General features: G+C 41.4%; 1 protein-coding gene across 1 annotated transcript; it reads left to right on the forward strand.

The window, feature by feature from the left end:
* Positions 1-3,355: 3,355 nt before the first annotated feature.
* dera (deoxyribose-phosphate aldolase (putative)) lies at positions 3,356-15,758 on the forward strand. Its single transcript, XM_010755153.3, is given in 9 exon segments — positions 3,356-3,541; positions 4,702-4,799; positions 4,962-5,109; positions 7,289-7,384; positions 7,537-7,653; positions 10,862-10,990; positions 13,971-14,080; positions 14,805-14,954; positions 15,378-15,758. Coding segments are annotated over 9 exon segments (936 nt in total). The 5' UTR covers positions 3,356-3,510; the 3' UTR covers positions 15,435-15,758.
* The last annotated feature ends 9,712 nt before the right edge of the window (positions 15,759-25,470 follow it).

Raw genomic sequence — 25,470 nt, forward strand, 5'->3', positions numbered from 1 at the left:
TGGAATCCTTGGATCATCCGGGAGTTCAATCACCTAGCCGTCATCATGCGCCCCTGATAGACTTTTGCGCCATATTGGAAAATGTCAAAGATGCACACTCAAAATTTTAAGCAGTCGCAAATTTTGCCGGATTCTCACCCAAAACGGCACAGCGTATATTCAGGCCAATACGCACAATTTATTAGTGCGGAATTTCTCCAATTTCGATGTTGGTTTGTTGCGCTACAAGCCAATTGGCATTCGCGGCGAAGGCGCCAATTTCGATGTCAGCTTCAGAAACGCTTTTGGCGAAACAAACCAAATTGCATGGCAATGTCGGGCTGTTCAAGTGCAGGAAACACAATATGGTGTCATAAACGTTCTCTAGGGCGGCGCTATACACTTAGCAAAACCAATGTTTTTGCTCGTATGCTCCTGAAGTGTTTGTATTTGAAATGAAATTGTCATATCCAAGATACGGTGGCCCCATTGATCAGCTGTGCCAACTTTTTCATGTTAGCCATCGCTGTGGCTGGGCAACCCGCCAAACAGGGACGTTGGCTCAGATCTCGCAACGCGTTGACTCCGAAGACCAAATTGGTCAACGTGCTTCCAAGACCCAAAGTGTGCCAATAAAATTTGGTGTCATTTGTCCAAGGAGGCGCTGTAATGTGACAAATTGCATTTTTGCTGTTTGTCTGATGCGTTTGAATGGCGTTAAAAATTTTTCATGTCTACTAATACGCTGGAATGGTCACAAATCAGGTCGTACCAAAATGTTCAAGCGTGCGTAAGATGTGGCTGCCATATGGATTATGTCAAAGTGAACTAAATTTTTCAGCGGTCACAAATTTGACGGCTTCCCTAAATTGGCACAGGGTATATTCAGACAATCCCGCACAAATTATTAGACGGATTTTTTTCAATTCAACTTTTGTTTTGTATCTACAGCCAATCGATCAATGGCGAGGCGGCGATTTCGATGTTGAGCTCATATCATGCAGAAAACACTTTGGCAAAACAAAACCAAATTGCATGTCATGCTTGCAAGCTGTGTCCTAGTGCAGGAAACAAATATGGTGTCATTTCGTCTCTAGGGGCGCTATATAGGCAAAACAGCCCCATAGGACCGTATGTAAAAGTTGTTGAAATTTGCCACATTATTGAGGGACAGGTCGTATGTGTAAGTCACCAAGTACCATGTTGGCAGTAAACACATAGCGGCCACCCAACGGGTCAGAGTTTTAGGTACATTTGTGCATGTAACTTTTGAACCGTAGCCCGATTTTCAAAACAAGTATCAGTGGGATCCTTTGGATCATAGCAGTTCATGCACCCTAATGACAGTCCTAATGCGCAGATTCGATTGCGCAATCTTGGATTTTGGTGAAGTGAAACTAACTGTTCAGCGGTCCGCAAAAATCGGCACAGAGTATATCCAGAACCAACCCAAACAGTTATATGACAGAAGCTTTCAATTTCGACTTTGTTTGCATGCTGACAGCCAATCGAATCAATGGCGAAGGCGGCGATTCCGAGTGGCTCATATCGCAGGAAACACTTGGTGGCAAAAACAAACCAAATTGCGAGGCATGCTAGAGGCTGTGTCCTAGGCAGGGAAACAAATATGGTGGTCAATTCGTCTTAGGGGCGCATAATTAGCAAACGCCCATCAGGACCTTAGTAAAACGTTGTGAAATTTGGCACATTGATGAGGACAGTCGTATGTGTAATGTCACCAAGTTACATGTTGCCAGTAAACACGTATAGGCGCCACAACGGGTCCAGAGTTTTAGGTACATTTGTGCATGTAATCTTTTGAACCGTTAGCCCGATTTCAAAAACAAGGTATCGTTGGACTTCCTTGGATCATAGCGACTTCAATGCACTCCCTATGACGTCATAATGCGCCTGATAGATTTTGCGCAATCTTGGATTTTGTTGAAAGTGAAACTAACTGTTCCAGCGGTCGCGCAAAAAATCGGCACAGAGTATATCAGAGCCATCCGCACAAAAGTTATTAGACAGACTTTTCAATTTCCACTTTGGTTTGCGTGCTACAGCCAATAAATCAGAGGCGAAGGGCTCAATTTCGATGTGAGCCCTATCTCAGGAACGCTTTGGCGAAAAAAACCAAATTGATGCCATGCTTTCAGGCGTTGTTCCCAAGTGCAGGAAAAAATCTTGTGTCATTCGGTCAATAGGGGCGCTGTAATCCGCAAAAATGCATTTTTACTTTTTTCTCTTGAGGTCTTTGATGAAAAACTAAATTTTCATGTATGCTAATAATTATTACTATTATTACATTACATATTGCATGATCTGCATGGGCCCCTCATTGCTGCTTGCAGCTATATTTTATTATATTGTTATTATATTATTATTATTATTATTAATAATATTTATTTATTGTGCCACAAGGAATTATGGGACGTTGTTACCTCCTTTCCTTTCCTAAAGGATGGTCCAGTTTTTTCTTATGCTAAGGGAGATAAGAAATGAAGCATTGAAGCTCCTTTTCTTAACAGTTAGAGAATTTAAACAGTTCTTATCATGGTGGACGCGTTAATACTTCCTGGTAATTTCACTCAGCACACTATTGGACCAGAGCCCTACTGAGGGCAGGGTGTTCAATCTCATCACTCTTGAGCGTTAAAAACAGAGCAGCAAAAACACATCAGGAAATATTATATGAAATACTGTTGAGGACATCCACATTAACACCGGAGGGGATGCAGGTGGCGTTCATGTGGGTACCAGCTCATTTAGAGATACAGGGGAATGAAAAAGCAGACAAAATTGCAAAGGAGGCAGCAAAGAAAGAGGAGGTGGAAAATTATCAAAAGCAGAAGGAAAAAGTTTAATAAGGATGGAAATAATGAATCAATGGAAACAATATTTGAAAATCCAGGAAAAGGGGATACATTTATATAAACTACAAGATGAAGTAGGAGAGGTGGGGTGTTGTGGAGGTATCAGAGTGGAACAGGTGGTCATGAGCAGAATAAGAACAGGGCACAGTAAATTTAATAGCACACTCAACATAGTAGAGAAACATCCAACTGGTCTCTGTAGCTGTGGGGAGAGAGAGACAGTGGAGCATGTAATTACAGCGTGTCCTAGATATGAAAGAGAGAGGGAAGTGATGAGTACAGGGCTGCGGAAGGCAGGAATAGTGGAAAATAATTTCAAGTATAGTAGAATGTGGAAAATCTAGGGAAGGTAGGAGAGTCATTGTGAGATTTCTTGCCTCAACTGGACTAATCAAAAGAATATAGCAGAAGAGGAAATAAGAAAGAAGTAAAGTCCAGCAGATGGCAGTACATGCAACATTAAGGATGCCGACTGCCAATAAACAGCGAAGAAGAAGAAGAAGAAGAAGAAGAAGAAGAAGAAGAAGAAGAAGGCGGAGCGTAGGGTGGAGGCTCTCTCCATCGTAGTGTGGAAGTGTGTGTTGACCGGTCAGGTCGGCTAACGGGAGGCTGCTGTTTTTTCTCTGTGTGATTGTGGACGAACGAGCTGTCCATCAGCATGTCGGACAGGAACCCGGGGATGAAGCTCGGTGAGTACGCTGAGAGCTGACGGTCAACACGGACAACGTTAGACTGCAATCGAGCTAACGTTGCTAAAGGAAACACGTGACGCAGTCTGAAGAACTGCTGACAGATTAATAAGTAACGTGGAGGTAACTGACCTGCTGAGCAGCCACATGTTACTGTGCAACGGTGTGACAGTCAACAACAAGTTAGCCATTGAATTCATGTCAGTGTGTGACAGTGTGTGTAAAGGGTGTTCTGTTCAAATGGTCACTTCAGGTCCATTGTCATGTTGTGTAACATTTTATGCATTTATGTAGTATAGACAGGGTTTGTGTTTATGTAGAATACATTTGACTATAGCGTGACATATGTGCTTTGACTTTTATAGCAAGCACAAAGGTCAGGTTATGGTTTGACACAAACAGCACTAGAATATTATGTTATGCAAAACACTATAATAAGCAATAATCCTGATGTGATGAAAAATGTGTAAAATCTATTAATCAAGCTTGAACATGTGTTTCATATGCAATGATTATTCCAGAACATTTTCAGAAAATCAGAACCAACAGTTACTTAACATACTGCTGAACATTCTGTGACAGGGCTGCTCTAACTAGAGTCAGCTGTAAGTGTAATTGAGACCTCACGACAGACCACCGCTCCCTGCCCATCTGACCTGTTGAACTGATCTCAGCTCAGTGTTAGTTTTAGTCCAATAAAGCCACTCGTGTCATTCTCTGATGAATACTCACCTCTTTACCTTTCCATAAGCTCTGCAGCATAATGTGCCATGAGAGGCACAGTTGGGCTTAGGTGTAGAAATATGTAAATTCTATAGTTGAGACAACACCACCTGATGGCAAGGTGAAGCTTTATAACGTAGAGTTGAATGAATATTGATAATTTTTTAAGGTTAGCATTCTTGGACCCTGACCCTGGCCTGTCCACAGCTGTACACAGCTGTAATCTTGTCAGATCTGACAAACTGGTTACTGTTGATCTGTTGATATTGAAGGTAACATTGACTGTGGTTGAGTACTTCATCCAGCCCCTCATCAAAAACACAAACTATCCCTTTAAGTTAAGGTGGGATAAATTCTCTTTACATTTTAACAAGAGCAAGCAAGGCAAGCACTGAAAACACGTTTTGATCTCTGTTTGTCCTTCTTATGGGCAACAGACCTGGAGTGGATCTCAAAAGTGAGAGTGAACACGCAGGCGGTCCTGAAGAGAGCTCAGCACATCCAAGGACAAAAGATCCCCAAGAAACAGTGGCAGGTAGAGCTTCTACACTCTGTATACTGGGACATGATGAAAGGAAGCACATTCTATTGCAACACTGTACTGCACTGTAATTACACATACTTGTATTTATATGTCCTGTAAGCTTACAGTATGTATGTGAAGGTTTGTTTATTTGTCTGCATGTTCTGTATATAGGCTGCCTGGCTGCTAAAGGCTGTCACGTGTATCGACCTGACAACTCTGGCTGGAGATGATACACCGTCCAACGTCCATCGGCTGTGTCTGAAAGCCATTCAGCCAGTCCGGTACGACCTGCTCAAGAAGATGGATATGCATAACAAAGGTGTGCTGCTGCTGCTGACATATGATGATTAAGGAAGAAAAAAAATCATTGCTTTGCTGATCAGTTAAACACGGCCTGGAATGTGAGCACATAGTTCATTCACATCCACATCCTGGAGTACATAGTCATAGTTTCAGCTGCAATGTTTCACTGTAAATTATGTGTTTCCAGATGTCTATCACTGGTTTTAGCTTCATATTGTACGACATACTAGCTGTCTAGGTAGTACAGTAGCTAACTTAGACTCTGTCTCCAGAGCTGGGACTAAAGGGTTAACCCACAGACTGTAAAACCTGGATGTAGTCTCCATGACATCCCACAGGTTTCTGAAGAGCCATAGTGAAACTCATTGTGGTGGCTCTGGTCGTCTCCATTTTAATAGTTCTGCCTCTGCTGCCTCTCGGCTAATCCAACAATGGGCAAAGAAGTATGAGTGTGGGTGGAGCCGAGGCTGGTTGAATGAAGCCTGGTTGCTGCCACCTGTGACAGCACACACCTGTCAGTCAAAGCGGCCACGCTCTTAAATATGTTATGTAACTTTAAGCCTTTATACAGAGTAAGGGTCGACCGATATATCGGCCGGCCGATATATCGGGCCGATATTAGCGTTGTCTAGGTGTATCGGCATCGGCCGATACACATGGCCGATACAGCCGATACGCATCCAGCGTCATTTACAGACAGGCGTTCAAGGGCAGCTCTGTGAAGACCCGCTATGCACGCCGCAAATGAAGTCGGTGTTGTTATCAGTCACTGTCAATTCGGCGTTTGAAGGAGTTAAACCGGCGAACACCGGTGAAGCAGCCCAGTGTGTGTGTGTGTGTGTGTGTGAGTGAGTGTGCACGCACGTGAGGGAGAGACAGATGGAGCGAGAAAAAGTGATCAGTGAGGAGCGACACAGTCATTGCTGTAGGCAGATGTCAGATTTGGGAGATATCTGCAAAACAGTCCAGGACCTATAATGAAACTTTAAGGGGGTTCGAGAAGGCTTGCTAAGCCATAGTTTAGCTTAGGCCTACGTACGGAAATATTTTTTTTAACACATGGGGTAGCGCCCTGTCAGTGTCCTCTCAGACACCGCGGGAGCAATAATGGCATGCGAGTGATTATCACTGAATAAACTTCTAAATCCCTCCTAAACGTAACTCGCCACTCATATTGTGTGCAGTATAAGGGTAGGCTACACTTCTCCCACAAAGTGATAGCAACCAAATGTTTCAAGAATCTCGGTCGCTGTTGCTGGAGTGTTGCAGCGAACACCGGTGGTGAAACTGAAGCAGCCCAGTGGGCGTGTGTGTGTGTGTGTGTGTGTGTGTGTGTGTGTGTGTGTGTGCACGTGTGCACGTTAGGGAGAGACTGAAGGAGCGAGAAAAAGAGATCAGCGCGGAGCGGAACAGTTGCTGTAATCAGATAACTGCACAACGAACCCAACAGTCCAGGACCTAATGAAACGTTTTGGGGTTTCGAGAAGAGGCTTGCTAAGCCATAGACTACTTTAGCTTACGTACGGGAATATTTTTTGAACACATGGGGTAGCGCCGTGTCAGTGCATGTCGACACCGCGGGAGCAATAATGGCATGACAATTTTGTTTATTTATTATTATTATTATTTTACATTTTTTTGTTTTGCTGCTTTGTTACTTGTTCTTAACGTCAGTTCAGTCACTTGAAATATTTATTATTTTATGTTATTCAGCTTTTCTAAAAGCACCAAGACACTTTATTTTTGTATTGCTTGGTTGTTCATTGTTCATTGTTTATTACTTGAAGTTCTACCTCAATTTGATTATGTTAAATAAATGGCTATTTATTTTTAACTTGAGACCTGGAATATTTGTCATTTTTGAAACTTTTTTTAACCCATATCGGTATCGGAAATCGGGTATCGGAAATCGGGTATCGGCCATGGGCCATGGGGAAAAAATCGGTATCGCATCGGCCATCAAAAAACCTGTATCGGTCGACCCCTAATACAGAGTACCAGTTTAAAGCTTGGACACATTTTCATTCACTGTTTTTTCTTTAGTTGCATTATTTTCTACATTGTGGATTAACACTGAAGACATTTCAGGAAAAACAGAACCCGACTGAACCCGAGTCCTGCCACTGTCCCTGAGACCAGTTAATCACTATATTTTGTCTTCGCTGTTCTGCTGTCTGTGTTGTGGTGTCTGTCAGGAGTGACTACAGCAGCAGTGTGTGTGTATCCATCTCGTGTAGCTGATGCTTTCAATTCACTAAAAGCAGCCAACTCCAGCCTTCCTGTTGCCTCAGGTAAGTCACCTGAAACTGAATCACACTGTAATACTTTCCTGCTGCAATTGAGTGAATAGTGAGCAAGCTAAAGTCTGTGTGACTGTGTGTAAAAAAAAAAAAAAAAATGAATGTGAGACACTCACCCCCCCCAGTGGCCACTGGTTTCCCAGCGGGCCAGACACCACTGGAGACCCGCCTGCAGGAAGTCCGCATGGCAGTGGCTGGCGGTGCCGCTGAGATTGACGTTGTCATCAACCGGACGCTTGCCCTCACAGGGCAGTGGGAAGGTACTTTTTACCTTATCTACTTGTTCTGGAGACTTCAGTCATATATTCTCTGTTATCATCAGCAGATGAGGGACTGTAGCAACCAGTAATGTAATAACGTTCAATAATGGAATACCTGATAATAACGTAATAATTGGTCCGTTTTAAATGCATTAAAGCCAATAATGTAATAACATGGCAATAATGTAATAAGGTTTTTGAGCCAATAATGTAACAACATTTTGCTAATAATGTAACTTCTTACATTATTGGCTGGTTATTATGTTATTGGCGTAGCATTAAAAATATCCTTTGGAAATGTAATAACTGCAACCGATAATGTAATAATACATAAATAGGACTGCATTTCTTGGAAAATAAGTGCAGTTTGCTCATCAAAAATAGATTATAATTATTCATCATTCATCAATGGTATATACTATGCAGCACTCTCTCTCCTTATTTATGGATGTAAGAGCCAATTTGAGAATTATTTGTTGTACAAAATCTTTATTTAGAATATTGTTTATTGACTTAGGTAAATTCATAATTTCATGTATGGAGGAATATTATTTACTCCATAACTGTGAAGTGTATGGTAATTAAATCCTGGAGTGGAATGTGCAAGAATACAGGAAGAGAACAGTGGTCATGTGATGAAAAATTATACATATATTATTACTAGGGCTGTCAATCGATTAAAAAAAATTAACTAATTAATCGCAAAAAATTCTGTAATTAATCGCGATTAATCTATCAATAAATGTATCAATAAATTAAATGCATTTTTCTGAGACTGAAGCTTATAATGAATATTTATTTATGTAAAATGATCAAATTAATGTAGAATAAACACAGAGAAAGTATATTTAAATTAATTCATTTTATTGGCTTAAGGTGCACATATGCACAGTGCAAACGGAGAAAAGCCAGAATGAGGAAATATACTGACGAGTGCCACACTCTTGTAGTGTAGACTGGGTGTTTTGTTTTGAGGTGATATGTTAAAGTCGTGTTACTTCTGTGGAATTTAAATTCGGCTTTGCAAACTGTGCAAATGCCTTGTTTTTGTCCAACGAGCCGTCAGGCAACTTTTTAAAATGAAATGTTCCCCCTAAAAGTCCGTCCTTATCCATCTTTTCGCCATAGACTCTCCTTTAGTTAGGATAGATCATAGACATATACATTGACTCTCCTTTAGTTAGGATAGATCATAGACATATATACACAGACTCTCATTTAGTTAGGATAGATCATAGACATATACATAGATGCCTCATTGAGCAGGTTGGTCCGTTGCTGCGATACGTTACGTCCGCCATATTGGATGTGGCAGATCTGCCTGTAAACTAATACAAGCAGGGCCGGTTTTAGCTGTGGGCAATGTGGGCGACCGCCCAGGGCGCAGTCTCCGTGAGGGCTTTAAGTTAATGCCTCTTATACACCCATTCACACACACACTAATATATCTGGGAAACAAAGCTCTACTTTGCCACATCCAAAATGGCGGCCGCCACCGGAAGTAAACAAAACCGCGTTAATTGCGTTAATTTTTTTTAACGCGTTAATTCTTTAAAATTAATCGACAAAATTAACGCGTTAATTTTGACAGCACTAATTATTACCTTATCACATCACATGACCACTGTTCTCTTCCTGTATTCTAGCCATTCTACTAATTCTCAAATTGGCTCTTAGAGCCATAAATAAGGAGAGTGTGCTGCATAGTACGTGCTATTGATGAATGAATATGACAACTACGCCATCCACTAAATCTATTTTTGAGCAAACTGCACAAATAATCTTATTTCCAAGAAATACAGTCCTTTTTATGTATTATTTAGTGCTGTCAAAATTAACACGTTAATTTTGGCGATTAATTTTAAACAGTTAACGCGTTAAAAAATTTTACGCAATTAACATGGTTTTGTTTACTTCCAGTGGCGGCTGACCTATAACCTTTGGTCACATGCGCGGTCAAACATCTATCCTAACAAAAGGAGAGTCTATGTATATATGTCTATGATCTATCCTAACTAAAGGAGAGACTATGGCGGAAAGATGGATAAGGACGGACTTTTAGGGGGAACATTTCAAGTTGCCCGATGGCTTGTTGGACAAAAACAAGGCAATTTGCACAGTTTGCAAAGCCGAATTTAAATTCCACAGAAGTAACACGACTTTAACATATCACCTCAAAGCAAAACACCCTGCTGAAATTACCTCCACGGAACCTCGCCAGTTTACACTACAGGAGTGTGGCACTCGTCAGTATATTTCCTCATTCCGGCTTTTTTCTATTTGCACTGTGCATACGTGCACCTTAAGCCAATAAAATGAATGAATTGAAATATACTTCCTCTGTGTTTATTCTACATTAATTTGATCATTTTACATAAATAATTATTCATTATAAGCTTCAGTCTCAGAAAAATGCAATTAATTAATTAATTGCATTTTAATTAATTAATCGCGATTAATTACATACTTTTTTGCAATTAATTAGTTAATTTCTTTTAATCAATTGACAGCCCTAGTATTATTACATTGTCAGCTGCAGTTATTACATTTTCAAAGGATTTTTTTAATGCTACACCAATAATGTAATAACCAGCCAATAATGTAATAAATTATTATTACATTGGTATGTAATAAGTTTTTACGTTATTAGCAAAATGTTGTTACATTATTGGCTCAAAAACTTTATTACATTATTGCTATGCTATTAGGGTATTGGGTTTATTACATTTAAAATGGCCAAAATGATTATGTTATTGGCAGGTATTACATTATTGGTTGCTACAAGGACCATTAGTGGAGACTGTTTTCTCAAAGTGATTGCACCTTTTTGTTACCTTTTGAATGAGCCCTTTACATCTACCCAGGTTCCTCCTACATCCACAGAAGGGAAGGGTTCACTTGTTAGACTCTGTTTGGACAAAACAGTCCCCAGAAAAATCATTTCTTCTATTTACTAAAAAGTCTAAATAAACGTTTCATGTCAGAGTACTTTTTAAGTAATTCATGTATTTAGTAATTATGAATAATTTGCATAACATGTGAGAAACGATTTATTTCTACATAGAGAACAGACGCTAATGTGTATTTCTGAACTGATTACAACTGAGATGATTGTTTTCTTTTTTTACATTTGGACTGTGTGTTGAAAGACAGTAATTCAATTTGAAACTGTCTTTAGTGATTCAGTTTTTCCTGTCTCGGTCTACAGCCATGTATGACGAGATCCGCCAGTTTCGGGAGACCTGTGGTGACGCCCACATGAAGACCATCCTGGCTATTGGAGAGCTGGGCACCTTCACCAACGTCTACAAGGCCAGCCTGCTCGCCATGATGGCTGGTCAGTCTTAGCACGACTAATCTGTCTAAGTGTCTGTCATAGTGACAGTTTATGTCTTTTCTACTGGGCCACATTATCCACATGACATTCTGAGCTCAGCTTTTGCTAGATTCTGATCTGAATCTATCAAAGCAAAAAAAGTGCTTTTGATTGTTATTCTAAGGGTTTGGCAGCATTATGGAATGATCCTTCCAGACATTAACATTCAGACTGATAGTGTTTTGGTTGTGGGTGAAATAGGGTGAAGTGTCAGAGACACAGCAGTCTCTGAATTGATTGCGTTCGGGTTCATACAAACAGATACACCATGCGTGTAACCACATTGATTATTCCCCTTCCTTTGTCTGCTGATGGTTCTCTGTGGCGGACTTAAATGTTACAGATAACAACAGACAGCTAAACTGTGACGAGGTTCATGATGATGAGATCACTTGTAAAGGTAGAAGGCATGAAGACTTGCTACTGCTAGCTGTGCACATACCACTGTACCACACTGTTATAAGAGATATGGTCCGGTGAAGCCACCATGCTCGTGTTCTGTTAACTGGATACTTGGAGATACTGGTCTGATTTTTATGTGGCACAAAAGAGATCTGATTTAAAAAGTTCTGCCAAGACAGTAAAAGTTGAAGTCTTGGTGTATTTCCTGCTTTAATCCAGCATGTGGTGCTGCTGCTTATCTTTTTCTCAGGCAGACCATCAGGTCTGCCTGAGAGAGTGGAGCTCCCCCTCTCTAATGCATGCACATACGTACACACACACACACACACACACACACACACACGCACGCACATACGTACACACACACACACACGCGCACATACGTACACACACACACACACACACACACACACACACACACACACAGAGTATGCTTAACTAGCCATCACATAATAAGCAGATACAGAACCAAATTGTCAGGGGCTCTGATAGAGATCATTATTAAAATGCATTGCTTTTGTCACCACAGTCACTCCTTAATCTCCCCTTGTTCCTATGAATTGCATATGAGATTCCTGAAATTGAATGATAATTTCACCTATTAATCTCTGATGTAGGCTATTTTACTCTGCTGTTCCCCACCAGTATCCCTCTGCCCACGCAAATGAATAGAGCTTCATTACCGCCACCCGCATTTAATAACCGTTATCCATTATCTGGTAATTAAGACTCTCCATAACGAATCTTATGGATTATGCCAGTTTGAGAACGAGGGGAGAGAGGTTGAAAGACCTGACTGGAAAAATACATAGAACATGTCTTTAATGAACTGGAAACTGTTCATCTTGCTCTATTCAGTAATGAACAGTCATTATACACCAGGGAGGCAGAAGGGCTGATTTCTTTTTTTCTTTCCTGCAGCCCACGGTTTGTGGGTAATCTATTAAAGAGCTTCATTTCATCTTCTATTTTTATCAAGAAAGCTGATAAAACATAATTGGCTGTGAAGGAAGGGAAAGAAAAATTAAGGATTTTATTGATGAGTGTGCAACTGCCCCTCTGTTAGCCATCAGCAGTAGCATATGTTCTTGTCTGGCCAGGCCAGCCTGTCAGAGTAATGCCCTGTCTATCCTCTCTCTGCACCCTCACACCCAGTAGTCGAGTTGTAAAATGAAACCAGGGGGGATGGTGAAATCTTTCATTTATGTGACATATTTTCCAGCAGGGGGGTCTGGGGGTCCTCCCCCCAAAAAATTGGTATTTCTTAGATGCAATTTCCTGCATTCTAGTCAATTTTAGGGTGACTTGCTAGACATGGCAAATCCTAAATCCCATCTGATTCATAGCTTGCAGTCTCAGTTGCATGGCCTGAACAAGACAATACTATTTATCGGAAAGAAACAATAACCACTTAACTATGGACATCATGTCATTCACATCTTTTTTAAACATATTTGTAAAAACATTTTAAATATCTTTATTTGTGAATGTGCTCAAATATTTTTTTAAACCACAACTTTGTGTTGCTTGTTTAAACATCTTTGTGTGTTTTTAAACATATTTAAATACATTTAACACATTTTTGTTAAAAAAACATCTTCACTTAAAAAAAAACACAATTTAGAGGAAAAAAAGAGCTTATGTTTGAAACAAGCGGTATTAAGAAATGAAGCAGCAGATAGCTACTAGCGGTGCTGCTAAGGCTAAAACAAGGCAGAGTGTGGATGATTGACACCTGTCACCTGTCGACCAATCAGAGTCAGGAGAATCGATTAGTACCGCCCACATTCTCCTTTGACCCACCAATGACGATCCAGAACCCAAAGGTAATATATCGCAGCAAGAGGTCTCACTTCACTGTCAAAGCCTCTTTGTCTTTATGTAACAACCAGGAGCTTCATGACTGATTCAAACTAAAGCAGAGACATAGCAGGAGACATTAGCAGCGTTTCTTCGTGCTGGAATAGAACTTTTGACACGAAACAGCAAAGATAAGACATACTGTGTCATTTTGTGGGGTTTTTTGCTACTCTTTGGGGGCTAGCTCGGCGAGTTTTCATCGCACAGTGATGAGACACACATCTTTGTAAGATATATTTTTATTTTTTCCCCCGCCGCGCCTCCCCTGAAGTCCTCTGGCCTCACACTTTGAAAACCGCTGTCATAGGTAATAGACTGATTATCATAAAGCCCCCCCCCCCTAAATGTCGAATGGTAATTCTATTTCCAGTGTTAAATATAAGTAATTTTCACATGCATTGATAAAATGCCATAAGGGATGGAAGAAGGGATGACCATTTTAGAGGAGGGATGATTTTGACCATTTTTCCCCAGGGGGGATGCCGCCACCCCCCCCCCCCCCCCCCCCCCCCAACTCGATACTGCTCACACCTATGACTTTGTCGCTGACTCTGCTTCCTCCTTCAGCAGCATGTTGAATCTTCCTTGCACTTTTGAATGTAGGAACATCCTGACAGTGAATGATGAGCGTAACACTCTCTGTGTTGAAGACTACATGTTACCATTTTAAACCCGACAGGTTCAGACTTCATCAAGACTTCCACAGGAAAGGAGACTGTCAATGCTACTTACCCTGTCGCCATAGTGATGTGAGCCATCCGTGACTACTACTTGTTCACAGGCCACAAGGTAGAGTACTTTCTGCCCTTCTGTAGGTTGCGTGTTTAATATGGGAAAGATTAGTGGCCACACACTGTAAATCAGCTGTAACACACTCATTGGATTTCATAAGTAGATGAGCCGCCATCTGTGGAAATCAAGACCAAAACTTGAATACAAAAATCTGCACTAATTGTAGTAAGTAGTAATAATAATAATCCTAATAATAATAATAATAATAATAATGTCCACATCTCATGTTCTCGACCACACTGCCACAGTAAAACACAGCCAGTCCAGTTATGTACCATATTGTGTGTGCATTTATTTTGTTCTTGTGCATCATTTATGCACTTTTTTTTTAAATAATACCATTCCCTAGTTCTAATGTTAAGCATGCTGGCAAAAACTTACATGATCACGTACGTACAGTCTTGTGTATTCCAGGTTTTCTACACTGTATGTAAAAGTATCGAATCTGATTTTCCAGGTCTGGTATGACAAAAGAAAGAGAGTAGGGAAAAATATTTGTTTTCAGACCCCTATTCTGTTTTCTAAAATATAAAATTCTGAGTGGTACTACTAGTGATAGTTCTAGTAGAGAAGTTTTTGAAAACAAAGTATGGTGTGGAACTGAATGCACTTTCCTACATAGAGTCTACGTACTACCAACATATCAGTTAAAGTGTAGAGTGTAATCATCCTTTAAAAGAAGTGTGTGTGTGTGTGTGTGTGTGTGTGTGTGCGTGCTCAGGTTGGCTTTAAGCCAGCTGGAGGGATCCGGACAGCTCAGGAGGCTCTGGTGTGGCTCACTCTGATCAAAGAAGAGCTGGGGAACGACTGGCTCTGCCCTGTCCTGTTCCGCCTGGGAGCCAGCAGCCTATTGGCTGACATCGAGAGGCAGGTGGGACCTCAACACACACAAAGATGCGCACATGCACAGGCACTACTTTTTCCTAATGTTTTAGTTTAGATAGTTTATTTCGAACATGTGTGGGTAACACAACAAAGTAAACTGAAAAACAAACAAATCCAATGAAAATAGTGAAAACAACAATAACAATAGTCAATACAAAAAGTAATAATGTGAACCCAACATGTCCGAAAAGGAGTAGGATGAAGCATACGCTTATTTAAACCTACCCCTTCTCCACTATTCAATAAATAATCTCATTCCCCAAACATACATTTCTAAGTAATACATATTTACAAAAAAAGAAAATAGAGAAATAGAAAATAAATATATTAAACAAACAAATGCGTAAATCATTATCATACTTTTCTACATACAAGTTTTTCATTTTTTCATTTGTTCTTATTTTTACAGATCTACCATCATGTTACTAGCCAATATCCTGCCTATCATGAGCTGCCTATGGCCTGAAGCTGTGGACATCCTGTTTTAATGACCAGTCAGAACCTCAGACACAGGCAGCACACAAACTCATCTGATGAACCCCAAACACGTTCAGTGCTTTGAAGTACGACTAGGACCAATGTAAAATGTAAAAACAGGTTTTACCGCTGTACTGTAGTAGTACACTAATGTGCCTATACAGACCTGTAAAACACAAAGAGGTGAATACACTTTGTCACAGCATTTAGTTAGTCAGTTTTCATTGTGAAGGATGTGCTCAGTTAAAATGGAAAAAGTGTTTCTGTGAAGCAAAAGTGAAGGAAATAAAAGGTTAAAAAAGGTTTAAAATCAGTTCGGATTTTGCTCTTTATATACTGAGAGGTGCATGTCCTAGAACACATGTAGAATTAACAGAATTATATTGTGGTTGTATTACTGTATATCACTCACATGCAGGAAAGTAATGCCATATGGGTTTCATTACTTTTATTATAAAGAAGTCCTTTTCTAAAATATTTTTGGGGGCTTTTTAAACCTTTACTGTAAAGATACATCTGAAGAGTGACAGAAAAGTGGGAAGAGATAAGTGGGATGTTCAGATTTGAACCCTGCTGTTGCAGTAAGGACTAAACCTCTGTACATGTGGGTGCCCGCTCTACCTACTAAATTTAGAAAAACAAAACAAATGAATTCAGGCTTAATTTGACAAAGCAAATATTAGTGTTAGAAGAATGAGTTAGCAGTAGACAGGGTGGGTACCATCGTTGCTATTAATTAAGTTATAAAATGATCAATCATCTTAATACTTATTGGCAAACGTTAAGACTTTATTTGGACCATCATTTTTCTCTATGGAAGACTTCTCCCAGTAGTAGTCTCAGCTCTGCCTACATGTGGTACAGCTGTCAGTTATTCTATTAGCCTAAATTCTATAAATGAAATATGTCAAATAATACCAATATTCCCTTTAATTGGAGCATGGTAATTTGTCAAAGCTGTGCTTAAACTTGGTAGAGCAGTTGGTAGAGCAGCCGCCCCATGTACAAAGGCTCAGTCCTCCTTGCGCATGTTCCCCATGTCTCTCTCCCCGCATTCCTGTCACTCTTCAGCTGTCTCTATCAAAAATAAAGCTTGAAAAAGGCCCCCAAAAAATCTGTAAAAAAATCTTTTCCAAATTGGACCTTGAAAAGAAAGAAGAGCAGGCAGACATCCTGAGAGCCACAGCTTCCATCATATCCATGAAAGCTATGATTCATGCTGCCTGTCTGATTCTGATGCTTGTCAAGTTCTCCAACCTTTCCCAGTGATGTGTGCTGAATGTGTTATAGAGGCTTCCTTTACTTAATTTCATTAGTGGGAATCTCAGCCAACTGAAGAGCGTGGGGGATTAATCAGGGGTTAAGTGAGTTTAAAAGATCTGACTGAAGATTCATGTTAAGACAGAAAACTTTCTTCTCCCGTTCCTTCTTTAATAAGGATATCACAGGTTTTGACCTTGACTGCAACAGAAGATAAATGAGTGAATTAAGTGATGTGAGCTTTCGGGGGAAAATGTGGGATTTGATGGTAAATTCATGGGAGGGGTTGGCTTCAGGACAGTGGTGGAAGGGCTGGAAATGGGGCCATGCTCAGTAAGGGATTGGAGGTGGTGGTTTGACAAAATGCAGAACTTTGAATGAATCGCCGCAGAGGTCTCATCAATGAACCTGTGGAATTTACACAGATATGATATACATATATATCAAGCGACTGTGGCTTAAAAGTAGAGCGGGTCGTCCGCTAATCAGCTGATTGGTGGTTCGACCCCCGCTTCGATCCACTCCAGTCTGCATGTCGAAGTGTCCTAGGGCAAGATACTGAACCCCAAATTGCTCCCGAAGGCTGTGCCATCAGTGTAAGAATGTGTATAAATGGTTAGCTCCTCGAACTGATGAGCAGTTGGCCCCTTACATGGCAGCTGATGCCATCAGTGTATGAATGTGTGTGTGAATGGGTAAATGAGATATGTAGTGTAAAGAGCTTTGAGTGGTCACAAGACTAGAAAGGCGCTATATAAGTACAGTCCATTTACCATTTAAAGACAAATATATTTCAAATAAATATTAATGTATACTGAAATGAAATAAAGTTGTAGAAAAGAAATACAGTACCAGTCAAAGGTTTTGACACTATATTGATGGCACAAATGTTTAATCTGCGTGATGCAAATTCTGCAGTGACATTGCAAAAATAGGAGATAAAATAAACTTATCCTCAGTGTGAGGAATAGGAATAGTGTAGTGAGTGTCTGTTGTCTGCTCTTGATGGATAATCCCACTTATGTAAAGGCATGTAGATCATCTCAAATCTGGACCATCAGTCAGTACACTACCACTTGATCTTAGTGTATTGACTAATGGTCAGTTGATCAGAGGAAACTTGATTTTGCTTGAATGATTACTGGGGCCATTTATAACGATCCCTATCAAACACACACTTATATGTTTAGGGTGAACTCAGGGTAAACTATCAACATGAGGCCATCATAACCTCCTCCTGGCTTCATCTCACTGCATCCCCTAATGCCAGCACTTAGTGATAGTGGCAGGGAAGAACTTCCTTTAAGAGGCAAACATTGAGAGATTGATTGATTGAGTGAAGAATAACTAGAAAATTTCTAAAGAAATTTTGAGTGTGCCTGACTCTGCCCCGTCGCCCCCATACATTATTACTGACACTGCTCAGTAAATTCACTATTAATACAACAAGCTGTGTCATCATTGCCTTTTTAATGGGCTCTTATTTTGAAGGGACTCTTATTTTGAAAGACTTGTCCTGTGTTGTGTGTGTGTGTGCGCGCGTGCGTGCGTGCATGTGTGCTTGTCCTGTGTGTGTGTGTGTGTGTGTGTGTGTGTGTGTGTGTCTCTGTCTGTCTGCCTGCCTGTGTGTGGTGTGTCTGTCTCTCTATCTATGTGTTTGTGTTTGTGTTTGTGAGAGACAAGGATAAAATGGCCGACATTAAAAATGTAGTCTTGATAGTCTGATATCATACACAGACTTCAATAAAGTTAGTCAAAGGCATGCTGGCAGGCAGGGTGAGCTGCAGGTCAGAGTAATTAGTCGCAGGTGCTGCATGCACTGTCTGTCCCACTGAGATGCACAGTATGTCTGAATGATCCCCCTCAAAGGTGGCCAAAAACAACCTATAAGGTATGCCTCAAACCAAAATCTGAAATGACCAGAAGAATGCTCGTCTCGTGGAACATATCCTTGTCTAGTTTTCAGGCGAAAATTGTATAAACCTTGGCCTCGGGAGTGAGAGAAAGCACAGGTGCTCCCTGCTCCTTCTGGAAAAATCTCTTCTCAAAATAACATGGGAGTGTATGAGGCTGTGAAAGGGAGTAGTCAGTCAATTAGTGTGTATAGAGCCAAAACTATAAAAGAGACAGCTTCAACAGTGTTATCACTGCGACCGCCTCGAATTTTCCTACGTTTTGAGGATATAAATGATTTCTGTAGCTTCACATTTGCGGCCACAATCGCGGTTTACAATTTTTTTTTTTCATTTTTTTTTTTAATAATTACATAATTAATGCAGAAGACATACAAACGATCAAAGTGAAGAGTTCAATTTTTAATGTCCTTCACCCCAACGATCTATCAGCTCCTTTACACCAGACGTTACCAGCACAAAGTCCATAGGTCAAAGAATGATATAGTCACCATCACCCAAAGTCACGTCCAAAGTCAGTCATCTTCGTGACAGGCCTGTCCAAATAGCTTGTCTTGGTCTTGATCTTCACTTGTCGTACAAGTCATCTTTTGTCTGGAACAGCTTCGATAACTCTCCCCATGATCCAAGAGTTATGGGGTGCAGAATCATCCACATCGAGTATGACGTCTCCAGGAATTAAATTGCGCTTGACTCTGGTCCACTTTTGACGTTCCTGAAGCTGTGGCAGATATTCTTTCGTCCATCTTTTCCAAAACTAATTGGACATGTACTGTACTTGTTTCCATATGCGAACAGCCCAAATCCTCCCTTTGAAAGAGACCAGGTGGCAATGATGGCTGGGTCTTGAGGAGCAAAAGATGATTAGGAGTCAGAGCCTCTAAATCATTAGGATCTGTAGATGACTTTGTTATTGGTCTGCTATTAAGAATAGCTTCCACTTCGCAGAGCACCATATGAAGACCTTCCTCATCCAGAGCTTCCACTCTTAAAGTAGAATTGAGGACCTTCCTGATAGAGTGAATTAGTCTCTCCCACGCCCGTGCATGATGGGAACCAGTTGGAGGATTAAAGCGCCACTTAATGTCTCTCTGCAAAAGTTCTTTATTGATCTGAGAATGATTCCATTGTTCAATAGATCTTCTCAATTCTCGCTCAGCGCCAACGAAGTTGGTACCATTATCTGAACAAAGTTCTTTGACTTGTCCTCGTCTTGCTATGATGCGACGTAAGGCATTAATGAAAGAGTCAGTATCCAGCGATGCTGCTACTTATATGATATGAACAGCTCTTAAGGCTAAACACGTGAGTATAACTCCGTACCTTTTCACTTGGCTTCTTCCATGTTTCACATCAATTGGTCCAAAACAATCTACTCCCACTGAGGTGGGTCATCTGGAGAAACCCTGTTGCGTGGCAAGTCTGCCATCTGCTGGATGCCCGGAGCTCCTTGTACCCGTCGACACACAACACAATTTGCCAAGATCTTTCTTATAGCCACTCCAGTGCCAGTAATCCAGTATTTCTGATGTAGCTTTGCCATCATGTGAGCTCTACCACTATGGCCGACTTCCTTATGCACATGCCTGAGGATAATGTCAGAGATACTACCACAATGTCAGAAAAGGTAGCTCTACGATTTTTTTTTTTTCTTCTTTTTTTTTTTTTATTGTATTTTTTTGGCCTTTATGGCTTTTTTATCGATAGGACAGCCGAAGATAGACAGGAAAGGGGCAGAGAGAGGGGAGTGACACACAGCAAAGGCCTTCCGATGCGTGACTCGAACCGGGGCCGGCTGCAGCGAGGACTATAGCCTCTTGTATACGGGGCGGCCGTGTTAACCACTACACTACCGACCGCCCCAATGACATCTTTCTTGAATATCACAAGCTGCTGTTCTCCATTTATCTCTTAGCTTGTATGGCAACTTCTTTAATACTGTCCTCATGTTAGCAGCCATGTCTAGCTCAGACATCCACTGGACCTCGTCCATTGCATTACGGCATCCTCTTAGGAAGAGAGCATAAGCTTGATGTGCTTTGACATCCTCTGCCTTGATAACTGGCCACAAGAGGGCCTTGTCCAAATAAGCCGATGCGATGCTTTGCTCATTTCCAAAATGTTGTTCCAACAAAGCCTTTGCCTTGTGGTATCCTCTGTCTGCAGCCATTTGCTGACAGCTTCTGATAAGCTCTCTTGGTTGACCCCTGGTGTACTGTTCCAGGAAGTGCGGACAGTCTGTCGCGTCACCAGTCTTTTCTTTCTTCACTCAAAAGCTCTCATAAAAGCATGATACAACAGAGGGTCTCCATCAAATACTTGCATTTCTTTGTTTGGCAAAGATGAAAGATTTTGTTGATGTACCAACATAGCAGTTATTTCATTTTGCCTTGCCATTATGGATATCAGGTCATTACTGTCTACAGCAACTGGTACAGGAGCATGCTTACCCCCAAGCTGAGATGTTATTACAACAGGGTTTGTATTTTGAGTCATATCAATCTTCATTGGTCTCTGCTGAGGTATTCCTGATTCAACATTCATGGCATTTTCCCTCCCCTTCGGCCTAGTACCTGTCAAATGAGACTCAGGAACACTTTTGGCTGGAATTGGATTTTCATGTTTTCCCTGAGCACAAGGCACAAATGAATTGGCTTCGGCATTCAAAGCAGCTTGGGCCTGTCTCTCCTTTTTATCAGAATAGGATTCCATTCCGTTAGATTTATTGGAAATGCTACTTTGCACGCCACCTCTGGAGGCTCTTAGGATGTTCACCTTAGCCACTGATGCTACTATCTCCACTTCCAGTTCAAATCGCTCTTTTCTTTTTCTTATTTCCTCCTCCTGTTGCTCCAGTTCGTGTTTGCCTTTAAGTAATCTTTGTCGAGTAAGATAAGCAGCCATATCAGCTTCAGCTTTAACACGGGCAGAGGTTGTAGAGGAGATTGAAGTCCTAGATTTTGAACCATGCCTTCTGCTGGTAACATTTGAGATGCTGTCATTTGGCATAATTTCATCATGTGTTGTTCCAAATAAGACATCCTGCTCCTGCTGTGAAGGAATGTTTTTATAAGGATGTGGCTCATCATTCATGTCTGCGTTGTTAGGCAGTTCCTCCAAGTTCTCCTTTATTAAATATCCACGTCTTGCCGCCAGTTTGTCATTTTCAGAGAGCCATTGCTTTACATCCACAATAAAAGCTTGATTATATTTACTGATGCTTGTGAACCAAGCATTTCGTTTCTGTTGCTCCCCCTGCTGTATTAAAGGCATCAGCGATTCATGCAGAGAAATTACATCCTCGACCATTTGCATCAAAATATCCAACTGATTTTGCACCTGTAAAGCATTGTCATCATTGTTCATGAGCTCTTTCAAAGCAATAATGACACCTTTTATTTTATTGACTCTGGACTGGCGATCTTTCTGAAGCTTTTCAATTTTACACGCCAAGGCCTTTTCCGTAAGAGTGACTGTCCTTTTGACATTTCCAGTATCCGCTCCATTTCCGATCGAGCCAGCCTGTGATCCACTCATATTGACAACCAGCAATGCGCTCACAATAAAACTTCGGAGCATCCGCCACAATCCACGTCCGCATCAATCATCCACATCCAACTTGAGCAATTTGCCTCACAAACAAGCGATCCACTCAAACGTAAACTCCGACTTGAACAACGGCAACAATCAGCAAGCACTGCATGAGCAATACACGGCGGTAACCATATTCAAACTGTGTCCAAGCTAAACAAACTCACAGTATGACCAAACTGAGTTACACATACCGTCGGTGCCAGTGCCAAGATCCATCCATTCATCCAAGTTTATTCAGAGTCCGCCTCCAAAGTGTCTGAGCGATCCATCGATTACATGCGCAAGTCCAGCGAAGCTTCAACAGTTGAACACAAAAGACTCCGTGGCTGTGTTTCTGTTTTAGCGGCTATGCAGCGCAACAATTAGCCGCCGAGAGGCTGTAGGGTGTATGTAGGGTGATCTGTCCGACACACTATGTACAAACAAAACGTCCATCTGTAGCTGCTTTTAATTGTTTTATTGATAAACACACATACAGGATTTAACTCACATGATGCTCTGTAGATGGTATGACACAGATTGCATTTGCGTTTACGGTCAACAGAAAATCACGGCACCCCACTCACTCCCTCTCTGATGCAACAACAAAACTACAAACCGGTACAGGTGATTTAAATTACTACTGCTACGCCCAGGTGACACACATACACACACCTAACCCCTCCTACGGGTGACTGAATGACAGGCATGCAACCCAGAATACATCCCTTGCTCCCACATAGCTGAAACACTCTGAGAGGCATTTTAATTGCTGCATTAAGCATTAGCATAATCGGTCGTCAATAATTATGGGGTTATATTTGCCATATTTCAGTTAGTTAGTTAGTTAGTTAGTTAGTTAGTTAGTTAGTTAGTGAGAGACAAACAGAGGGAGAGCGAGCATTAGAGATCTCAGAGAGAGACATAAACAGTGAATGAGAACGAGGAAGCAACAGCACGAGAAAGCTGTTTAATCAACAACATAAGTTATTTCCATGTTTCACAGTGGTGAAAATTTGATGGCAACATCGCACTGTTGCCATGGCTCCCTGTGGTTGGCAAACAGTTACAATAGCTCTGGACACTCTGTGTTTGTAGTATTCTTAGTTTTTTTTTTTTTATGTTTTTCTGACAACAATCTCCAGCCCTTTCATGGGCAAGCGTTTACTTTGAACTGTGGAGGTGAATTCTTTTTGCTTTTCTGCTGTATGAAGCTGCTTCGCGAAGACATCAGGCGACTAATTCCGAAAAGGCTCTCTTGTTTACACTCGAGAACAGCTGTTAGCGCTAGGTAGTGCTAGCATACTGTCTGTGGAAAGGCCGGTGATCCCTGCCGAATTGTGGAGAAGAAGATGGACATGCACAGCTGGATCTAAGCGACAGGAGCAGAAAAGGCTGTACAAACCATACATGGCCTGAGGTAAATGAGGCCTCAGACCATTACTGTTTTAAAATCAACAACTGGGAAGTGCTCTGCAGACCAAACTGGGAGGACATTGACGGTTTGACCCCACTGTATCACAGATGCATGACATGATACATGAATTTCTGTACAGAGAACACTGTGCCTACAAGAAAGGTACAGTGTTTCTCCAACAAGAAACCCTGGGTGACCACTGAGCTAAAGGCCCTACTAAATGGAAAAAAAACTGTGCTTTCAGTTCTGGGGACAAAGAAGAGCTGAGGAGGGTAGAAAAAGACCTTAAATAGAGATAAGGAAGGACAAGGCCATCTACAGGAGAAAGTTGGAGGAACAACTTCAACTTAACACTAGAGATATCTGGAAGGACTGAAAACTATCTCTGGTCACAATACCAACAGTACAGGAAAAACAGTACAGTGTTCTCTCCTTTTCTCTTCAGCCTGTACACGTCAGACTTCATACACAACACTGACAGCTGTCATCTACAGAAGTTCTCTGATTCAGTCATTGTTGGATGTGTATCAGAAGGAAATGAGCAAGAGTACAGGGGGGTCATGATAGACTTTGTCGACTGGTGTGATCTCAGACACCTCCACATCAACGGATCCTATATAGGGATAGGATGTCCCAGATCTTATCACATCTCATCAAGAGCTGTCTCCCTGCAATCTCTTCACTCACAGAAATCATCCTCAAAAAAATCTGGGGCCTCATGTACAAAGCATGCGTACGCACAAAAAAGGGGCGTACGTCCTTTCCCACGCTCACGTTCAAATGTATCAAACGTGAAACAATCGTAGAAATGTGCGTGCCCCACGCCAATTTCATAGCTGTTGTACGCACGTTTCTACAGCTATTGTCCCTTTGGCGACACTTAGAGGTGACGCTGGGAAACTGATAATAATGTGAAAACTAGTAGTCATCAGAGTGATGTGCACATCAGAGACACACTTATAAACAATTAACACTCCCACGTGTTTGCAATTATATAGGTGGATATAAAAGCATGCGCAATGTGATGAAGAAAATCATATTAACAAAAAATGTTAGAGGACCTTGCAAATGGTGCAATCCGCCGTGAGCGATTTAATTGCAAACAATGATAATTGGCTCATAAGACGATTTCGGTTACCAAGGCCAGTGTTACTGGAGATGTGCGCAGAGCTGCGGCCGGCCCTAGAGCGCAATGGGGGCCGGCTGCCTGACTACGTTGGGGTTCCTGGCAACAGGGGCATTCCAGCGGGAGCTGGCCGATCGGTCAGGAGTGTGCCAGTTAACCCTGAGCCGAGCCATGCCAGCTGTGTGGGACGGAATCATCCGAATGTCTTCCTGGTATCAGATTCCCGTACAATGCTGTTGAACAGGCCGGCATTAAAGCGCAATTTGCAGTGAGAGCCGGTTTCCCTGATGTAATCGGAGCTATTGACTGCACACACATTGCTATAAAATCACAGGATGAATTTGTTTATGTTAGTAGGAAACATTTTCATTCCATCAATGCGCAAATGCAACTAACTAACATCGTGGCAAGGTGGCCTGGTTCAACGCACGACTCATTCATTATGACCAACAGCATGGTTGGGAACAGGCTGGAGGCTGGCACGGTGCGCGATTGGTGGCTTCTATTCCTTTAATTGTCCCGTAACGCTGGTTTACATACGGGACAATTAAAGGAATAAACTTTTTTACATACCCAGAAGCCACCCATCGCGCACCGTGCCAGTGTGCCAATGCACATTCGGGCATGTGGCATTCAAATATCATGTTTTTGGTTTTCTTTATTTTAGAGCTGCAGAGCTTTCTAACAAGCCCCTGATTGTCTCCCTGTGTTCAGTGTTCTTGTCAGTAAAAGCGGG

The sequence above is a fragment of the Larimichthys crocea genome, unplaced genomic scaffold (assembly GCF_000972845.2).
Source record: "Larimichthys crocea isolate SSNF unplaced genomic scaffold, L_crocea_2.0 scaffold560, whole genome shotgun sequence".
NCBI lineage: Eukaryota > Metazoa > Chordata > Actinopteri > Sciaenidae > Larimichthys > Larimichthys crocea.